This window comes from Microcaecilia unicolor, chromosome 1 (assembly GCF_901765095.1).
Source record: "Microcaecilia unicolor chromosome 1, aMicUni1.1, whole genome shotgun sequence".
Classification (NCBI taxonomy): Eukaryota; Metazoa; Chordata; class Amphibia; order Gymnophiona; family Siphonopidae; genus Microcaecilia; species Microcaecilia unicolor.
Window position 1 is genome coordinate 153,013,102 of NC_044031.1, and position 9,138 is coordinate 153,022,239.

General features: G+C 42.8%; 1 protein-coding gene across 3 annotated transcripts in view; it reads left to right on the top strand.

Moving 5' to 3' along the window:
• The window catches only part of BZW2 (basic leucine zipper and W2 domains 2), a 148,260-nt gene extending 143,092 nt beyond the window's left edge, over positions 1-5,168 (top strand). For all 3 annotated transcript variants that reach the window (XM_030189961.1, XM_030189960.1, XM_030189962.1), the window contains exon 12: positions 4,657-5,168. In XM_030189961.1, the coding sequence (XP_030045821.1) occupies positions 4,657-4,685 (29 nt within the window). In that variant the 3' untranslated portion in view covers positions 4,686-5,168. The remainder of the gene's footprint in view (positions 1-4,656) is intronic.
• Positions 5,169-9,138: the final 3,970 nt, after the last annotated feature.

A 9,138-nucleotide genomic window follows, 5' to 3' on the forward strand; every position in this document is an offset into this window, starting at 1 on the left:
ATGATCTTGTCCCTGACATCCTTAGACAGCTCCTTGCTCTTGGCCATTTTGTAGAGGTTAGAGTCTGACTGATTCACTGAGTCTGTGGACAGGTGTCTTTCATACAGGTGACCATTGCCGACAGCTGTCTGTCATGCAGGTAACGAGTTGATTTGGAGCATCTACCTGGTCTGTAGGGCCAGATCTCTTACTGGTTGGTGGGGGATCAAATACTTATTTCCCTCTGCAGAATGCAAATAAATTCATATACTTTCCACAATGTGATTTTCCGGATTTAATTTGTGATGTGCTATCTCTCACTGTTACCAATAACCTACCCTTCAATTATGGGCTGCTCATGTCTTTGTCAGTGGGCAAACTTACAAAATCAGCAAGGGATCAAATACTTATTTCCACCACTGTATGTACCTCTGTCTCCCTCAGCTTCTCCAAGTCTGCTACACTAGTCTCAAGAGAATGGACCCATTCTCTGAGAGCTAAAAGTTCTTTGCATCGTGCACATACATATAACTTGTCACCAACCAGGAGATAATCATACATGTGACACTCAGTGCAAAAGACTGGATAGCACCCCTCTCGTTGCTGGACTGCTGTCTCCATATAAGTATTTTTTATTTTTTCAATAATTTAAAACTTGCTAAGGTACTAAGGATTTCCATTTAATATAGCTTATATGGTATATTGTGTGATTTATTTAGTGTTTTCTTCTTAGAAAGTAATGAAATGTAATTAAAACTCTGTAAGAGGACTCCTCCCTTGTTATCCTAATTAAAATAACTAACTATAAATAAAGAGTTGTGTTGGGGGGAGGGTGGGTTGGATTGAAGACTAAACTAGGCCCTGCTGTACCTTCTAGGGGCTATCTGTTAATGTTGTATGCTGTGGCAGAAAGTTCAAGTTTGAAAGTTTTAAAACTATAGGGAAAAGGATTTTATAATATGGAAACTAAGCTGTGCTGCAAAACTAAAGTTAAATCTCTAAACTAGAGTTTCCTATGACTATCAGCTCTGTACTTGTTATTTAAACTGGCTAAGCTGTGCTGGAAAACTAAAGTTAAAACTCTACTGGGATTTCCTGTGACTATCAGTTCTGATTTACACTGATGCTGTGGTAAACTCTAGAATAGTCCCTTAACTGCTAGCCTATGAAACTGTAATAGAGATTTTAAATGCTAAACAAACAAAGAAAACCGTAAATTCCTTAAACTGCCTTTACTAAATAAGTAGAGTAACTTAAAAATAAAGACACTACTACTACTACTATTTAGCATTTCTATAGCGCTACAAGGCATACGCAGCGCTGCACAAACATAGAAGAAAGACAGTCCCTGCTCAAAGAGCTTACAATCTAATAGCCCTTCATGTTCCCTTTCCACTCCCTTACCCTTCAGTCTACCTGAATATTCATGGTGGTCTAATGGGGTCCACTGAGGTAGACATGATGCTCATTCACATCTAATATGGTGGCTGTGACCTTTCACAATAATCTCACGGTGCTATCACAAACCCTAGTGGTGTTGCAAAGCTACAGTGAAAGGCTGTAGCTTCCATATTGGATGAGGTGCAACCATGGACAGGAGTGAATGGGCATCTCTTCTGCTTCAGCAGACTCCACTAGACAACCATGGATGTTCAAGTAGTCCCGGCTGACCTACAGAGAGGGAAAGAGGAGGTTGTCTACTGTTGGGCTGTGGCACTAGGGGGCCCCTGAATCGTGGGAGGGGTCGGGTGCCTGATGAATTTGGCAAACAAAATTCTCCTGTTCTTGGTAAACAAAACCCTACCCATTTTCGTTTGGCAATGACAGATGAAGGGGCTCATTTTTAAAACAAAAAAAACATCCATCAAACATCATAAGGTGGCAGAAGGATGTTTTTCAAAAATGTCCAAGTTGGGATTTTTGATGCCTCAATTTTAGACATTTTGCTTCACAGTTCATACAGATTTCAAGGGAACATGATGGCATATTTTGGGCAGGATATGGGTTGCACCAAAAGATTGATGTTTTTCTGCAATAATGGAACAAAATGAAAACATCTAGGGCCAAAATTAGTATTTTTATGGCTAGACCTGTTTCAGTCAGACGTGGAGGGGCATAATGGAAAGGGACGCCCAAGTTTTGTTGAGGACGTCTTCGCAAAACGTACCGATGGAGGGGCGGGGAAACCCGTATTATCAAAACAAGATGGACGTCCATCTTTTGTTTCGATAATACGGTCGGGGACGCCCAAATCGCAAAATTTTGGTCGTCCTTAGATATGGTTGTCCCTAGACTTGGTCGTTTCTGATTTTCGGCGATAATGGAAACCAAGGATGCCCATCTCAGAAATGACCAAATGCAAGCCCTTTGGTCGTGGGAGGAGCCAGCATTTCTAGTGCACTGGTCCTCCTGACATGCCAGGACACCAACCGGGCACCCTAGGTGGCACTGCAGTGGACTTCATAAAATGCTCCCAGGAACATATCTCCCTTACCTTGTCTGCTGAGCCCCCCAACCCCCCCCTAAAACCCACTACCCACAACTGTTCACAACCATAGCCCTTATGGGTGAAGGGGGGCACCTAGATGTGGGTACAGTGGGTTTCTGGTTGATTTTGGAGGGCTCGGTGTTTCCTGCACAATCGTAACAGATAGGGAGGGGGATGGGCCCGGGTCCGCCTGCCTGAAGTGCACTGCACCCACTAAAACTGCTTCAGGGATGTACATACTGCTGTGATGGACTTGAGTATGACATCTGAGGCTGGCAACAAATATTTTTAAAGATATTTTTTGAGGGTGGGAGGTAAAGTCGTCCAAGTGCTCATCAGGACGCCCTTTTTTTTCCATTATGGGTCAAGGACATCCATGTGTTAGGCACGCCCAAGTCCCGCCTTCACTATGCCTCCGATACGCTTCCTTGAACTTTGGTCATCCCTGCGACGGAAAGCAGTTGGGGACGTCCAAAATCGGCTTTCGATTATACCGATTTGGACGACCCTGTGAGAAGGACACCCATCTTCCGATTTGTGTCAAAAGATGGGCGTCCTTCTCTTTTGAAAATGAGCCTGTAAGTGACCAAAAGATGCTCTAAATGAACAAATGACCACTGGAGGGATTAAGGGAGAATCCCCTTACTCCCCCAGTGGTCACTGACCCCCCTTCTAGCCCCCCAAGATGTGACAGGGACACTACATACCAGACTCTATGACAGCTTCTAATATGATGGCCATTCCTATTAGAGCTCTTTAAAAGGTCAAATTCTAAGCTTTCAAGAAATACGCTGAGAGGAGCAGAATGTAGGTGGCGGTTAGGTCCTCACCCTGAAGTGTCCAGGGTTTATTGCCCAGCAAAACATGGCCCATGTAGGCAACGGATCTAAATAATGGATGCTTTCAAAAGCTAAGTCATACATACTTTTTACATAAGCATTAAGTGATTGCAGAGTTGCATATTAAGTTATTATAAGTAAGAATTAAAGGGTTAAAGCTTTTGCGACCAATGAGAAGTAAGTCAAGTCATGAACTATATGCTCATGTGAAATGAGTCATCACTGAGGTCACTTGTAATGAATGTTGAGTGTTTGAGTGTTCCTATTAGAGCAGCAAGCAGGTCCCAGGAATAGCCTAGTGGTCAGTGCAATGGACTGTAGAGAAGGAGATCCAGGTTAATATCCCACTCTAAATGGTACACTTATGGTGGAATGTGTGAGCCCTCCAAAAAACACTAAATACCTACTGTACCTACATATAGGTGATACCTGTGGGCATAAGGGCTATTGTAGTGGTGTACAGTTGGGTATAGTAGGTTTTTGGTGGGCTCACCAAATAGTATAAAGAAGTAATGGTGAGATGTGTACCCCACTGCTCTGATGGGATGTCTGGCCAGTTTACTAAGAATGCTGCCCCCCCCCCCCCCCCCATACATCCTAATGGCTTGTTTTTGTACATTTTTCCCATGGGCTTTTTTTCCCTTCCAAAAATGGTCCTAAAAGATAGATGCACTGAGCACAAATATGTCTAGCAAATAGCCATTTTCAAAACAAAAAGCTGGACATTTTTCTGGTTTGAAAATGGCCATGTTTGTTACTGGATTTTTGGACATTTTTCGCAAAATGTCCAAAATCGAATTTAGATATTACATCAAATTCCCCTCCACATGTCATTGACAATTTCTTCTGCTGTTATTAATGACTGCCCAGCCCTATTATTTTCCCATGTAGTCAAGTTAGGTCTTAACCTAATTGGCTATGAGGTCAATTTAGAGCCTCCACTGTTCCTGAAGAAAGTCGCTCAGTTATACTCATGCTATTCCCAGCAGTAAGATTTCCAAGTAATGCCTGCCACATCTCCTTGTGGGCAGTCACAGTTGTGCTGGTAATTATCTCTTTGACTTAATGGTTTTTTGTGCCACATTCTGACTGTATGGAGTGTGTCTAATGTCTCTATTTATCCTTATTTTCTGTTTGGCTGGCTGTGGTACTGGCTATGGTACTATGCTACTATGAACACCCCTGATCTTGCACACACACACAGACTTACCCTATCAAAGAAAGGCATATTTTAGCCAATTTTCTTAAAGGTTCAGCTCAGGTACGACAGCTTTTCAGTTCTTGTTAGGTTATGGTAAATGCTTGCTATTTATAAACAATAAAGCGTTTTCCCTCTTTCTTTCCTCCTAGAATCTGAGTCTGAAGGCGAAGAGAACTGAGACAGGCCAGCAGAGCACAGCTTCTAGTCCGTTGTAGAATGCCATTTGTGGACATGCTAACATTTAGGCAAAAGAAGCTTTAACATCAGTGTCATACAGAAAACCATAGGCTAGCCTTTTCCTTTGTGTAGAGGAATAAAGAATGTGTAATGGACCTGTGAAGCACCTGGTACTTTCTTTGGGACTCTGCCTCTGGCACACACTGTACACAAAGTTAATCAAAAGCCATTCAGCCAGGAGCCCTGTAAGAGGACTGAAATTAATTACCCAAGGACTCCTTTTTATTAGCTGTCTTTTCAGGTACCATTTGAACAGTACTCTCCTTGCCTCCCACCAAAGCGTGTTTTTTATTTTGGGGGGGGGGGGGGGGGGGGTCTGTGTTCATAGCTCGGTACTTGCTTGTGTATGTGATTTGACACTGCCTACTTCTTTTTTTTTGTTCTTGTTATTTTTGTTTTTTAAATAAATGGCTTTTATATCTGATATGGTGTGTTTTCAGTTCTTTACATTCTAGGATATATTTATCTGTCTCCGCTCCTAAAGCATCTGACCCCTCTCAATTTATCTCCCCCCCCCCCCCCCCCCCCCCACTAGTATTCCTTATTCTGTTAGTACCTGGTAGTGGCTGCCTGCGCCCAGGTCGAAAGCTTTCCCTCTGACCCATTCTGCCCATGCAAAAACAGGAAGTGATATCAGAGGAGGCAGGACAGGCCAGAGGGAAAGCTTTGGAGCAGACTGCAGGCAGCATATGTACAATACTACCACTGCTGGAGACCATCAGAAGACCATTTTTAAGGTAGGCTGACGTGATGTTGAATCCTGGTTGGAGGGAAAGATGCTGGGTCATGCTGAGGACAGGGGTCAGGAGTGGAAGAGAGCAGAAGAGACATTTAGAGGAGACAGGAGATGCTGCAGTGTGCTTAAATGCTCTAATCATAATTAGTTTTTTAATCATGATAGACGCTTGATGAGTTAATCACATCGTTAACTGCAATCAACTTGCAGCCTTACTTTATGAGTGATGGCTTACTGTTCATGGTCAAACACATGACACTGAGGCCACTGTAAAGTTTTACTTTTTTCACTATTAAAATAAAAGAGTATTACAATAGAAATATGAATTTGAATATAACGTTCTTTTTTCCCCCCGGCAAGGAGGAAAGTACTAATGTGAATGGCATTTTCCAAGTAATTTGGTTTGAGCTATAGCAAACTGAAGAACACCGAGTGTTTTGTAGCACTAGCAATAAAAATGCTTAGTAATTACTAAGTAGTGAGAGTGCATGTTAACAAGAAAAATTTGGATCTAAGAAGTTCCTTTGCCATCCAGCAATATGCATGTGGACAGTTTTGCACACATCCTTCATTCATGTGTCCCAGTGGAAGTGTTGCAACATTGCAGAGATTATCTTGGTATTCCAAAACTAGACAAAGATGCAGTATTTTGCTAGCATGTAGTTTCCATGGGATATTCTGCTTAGTAGGGATCTGTAGCTTGGACTGGAAATATATTATTCTAGGGTGCTGCCCTTTTTGATAGGTAGGATTGGTGTTATTTCTGTCCTGGAAATTAATGCCGCTTTATTATGACAGGTTTCTCTGTATAGTCTGGAATGTGCTTTGCTTTGTTGTTTGCAGGATTTGGTTATTGGAGCTCTGTTCTGTTATGTAAAGTTTGTGAAGTAATCATAGAACATACATACATGTGGCAGTTTTTTCTTTTGAAATGGCAACCCTAGTGCAGGCAGTTGGTTAAAGAGGAGCAGGGCGGTGAAGGGTACAGCAGTGGAAGTGGCAAGAAACTTGTGTCCATTTGCACGCGTATATGCTAGTATGCTGTCTAACTGCTATTTGGCAAATACCTGGCTAACATACATGACACGTCTTTGCAGGATACATTTAAACACTGTGACTGGAGACACTCCGGCCTATATTCAGTGCCATTTAACTGGCCACCCATTCTACCTCATGGCTCCACCCCCTGGCACACCTCAATCCCACGGCCATTCCAGAAATATTTTATTACACCAGTGACAGCAGGGATGGGTAACTAAGAGGAAGTGTTTTAGTTCACTCTATTATACCCCCTATCCAGCATCTATTCCCCCCCACATAACTGCGAAGGGGCTTCGCCCCCTCCCACTTTGAGCTTAAGCCCACTCCAAAATTGCAGCATTGGTTGAATCACTGGCGGAGATGCCCAAGCCCTGCTAGCTGAAGAAGTCCACTGCATGTGCCCCCTACCATGCTGTTTGAGCAGTGCTGCAGTAAGAAGTGTTTCAGCTGCCGATGCCGGCCCTCCCACATATACTCAGTTTAGGCACTTGGAAAATGGAAAATAAGATGATACCTTTTTATTGGTCTAGTCTAATACCTTTCAGAGGCCAAAACCTCCTGTCTCAGGTTTGGTCGGTATACTGCTGTTCTGGTATCTTCTCCTGACCTGAGGAAGGAAGTGTTGGTCTCTGAAGGATAGTTAAAATGTATTAAAATTAGTCCAATATAAAAGTACCACCTTATTTTTTATTTTATGTTTTATTTGTATTTATTAGCTTTTATTAACATAGCTACCACATTACTTTATCCTAAATTAAAAATAAAATTATTGTCTCTATCTTTGTTGTCTGGCCATTTGCTTTTTTTCCCTAATTGTGCTCCCAATTTCTTGATTCTGCTTTCCTTCATCTTCTCTTAACTCTCTTGCCAGGGTTTACTGTCCATTTGTCATTTTTCTCTCTCCTTTTTCTTTGTTTTCTTCAATTTATTTTTTTTGCCTTTCTGTCTAGATTTAATTAATTCTTAATATCCAGTCTTTAATTTCCATCTTTTTACTTCCTCTACCTATGGCTTTTCATCTTTTCCTCACCAGGGCAGAGGCCACTACACCAGGGCAGGCCCTTCAAAGTAGGACTTGGGAGGACTGTAGTGTGCGTCGACAGCGGCCAGTGGAGTGCAATGGGTTAAATAAAGCATTGGCACTTTCTGGCACCCCCTGCCATGCATACCCTGCTTACCACTTTCCGCTAGCCCTGGTCCTCACCCTTGTTCTCCCCTATGCCCCTTCCTCTTATTCTCCATTCTTTCAGTAACTCACTAACTCTATCCTCTCCGCCTTTCCATCCAGCATCTCCCCTCTTTCTTTCTTTCTTTCTCTCCCTACCCTTCCATCCAGTGTCTTCCCTCTTTCACTCCCCATCCTTCCAGTGTCTCCCCCTCTTTTTCTCTGCATCCTTCCATCCAGTGTCCTTTTTCTTTCTCGCCCTACCCTTCCATACAGTCCTCCCTTTTTCTTTCTCTTTCTATTCTTCCATCCAGCATCCTCTCTCTTTCTCTCTCTACCCTTCCATCCAGCATCCTCCCTCTTTCTCTCCCTACCCTTCCATCCAGCATCCTCCCTTTTTTCTCTCCCTACCCTTCCATCCAGCATTCCCCATCTTTCTCTTCTCATCCAACATCTACCCTCTCTCCTGATCCTTCCATCCAGTGTCTCTACCCTTTTTCATTCATTGTGTCCCCTCTCTTTCCCCCCAGCCTTCCAGTGTCTCTCCTCTTTCTCTCCCTACCCTTCCATCCAGCATTTCCCTCTTTCTCTCTCCATCCGTCCAGACAGGGTCTCCCCCTTTCTCTTAATCTTTCTTCCTTGCATCTTCTCTCTCTGCAGCCCTTTTCCATGTCCCCTCTTTCTTGCCCCATCTTTACACTCATCATCACTCTCTCTCTTTCTCTCTCTATGCCCCTCTCTCATCCAGCGTTCCCACTCTTCTATCATTTTATCTCCCCTCTGCTATCTCCATTGCTTCAGCAGCTCCTGTCCCTCTCTTCATGCACCCCTTCCACCCACATCCACTCCTGGTATTTGTTTCTGGCCACTGCTGCTCATCTTGTAGGTTGCTATGTCTCTCAGGATGGGAGTACTTGAAAGACTTTCTTTCCTTTCTTTGGATAGAAACAGTGCAACAAACTTCCTTCCAGAATTAAAATTCTGCAAGGGAAACTTGTCAACTTCTACTCTATTATCATAATAGATAGCTAACTGAAGATTTTGTACCAATTTTTAAAGTGAAAGCACGCATGCACTATTATTTTAGAAATAGCCTAAGGACACTCATACCTACTTACATCAATATTGCTATGCATGTATTTTGCGATAATGTGATTTCTGACTACAAAATTGAAAGGCAGAGTGTAATCCTCAGTGATGGGAGATAGGAGATTTTTTTTTACTAATTGTGTAATCTCTACCAGGTGCTGCTCTTCTGCTATATTGCAAAATGAGGGCACAGCTTCAGAAGATAACATTAAGACTTGAGGCTTAACTCTCTGAGAATTTAGGAGTCCAGGTCGGGACCAGTTAAATTGGGAGACTGTTAGAACCAGAATCCACTCATTCCGCCTCTTTACTTCCAATAATTTATTCCAGGCCAGGATTTTGTTCTGAACCAAGAAAATTTTC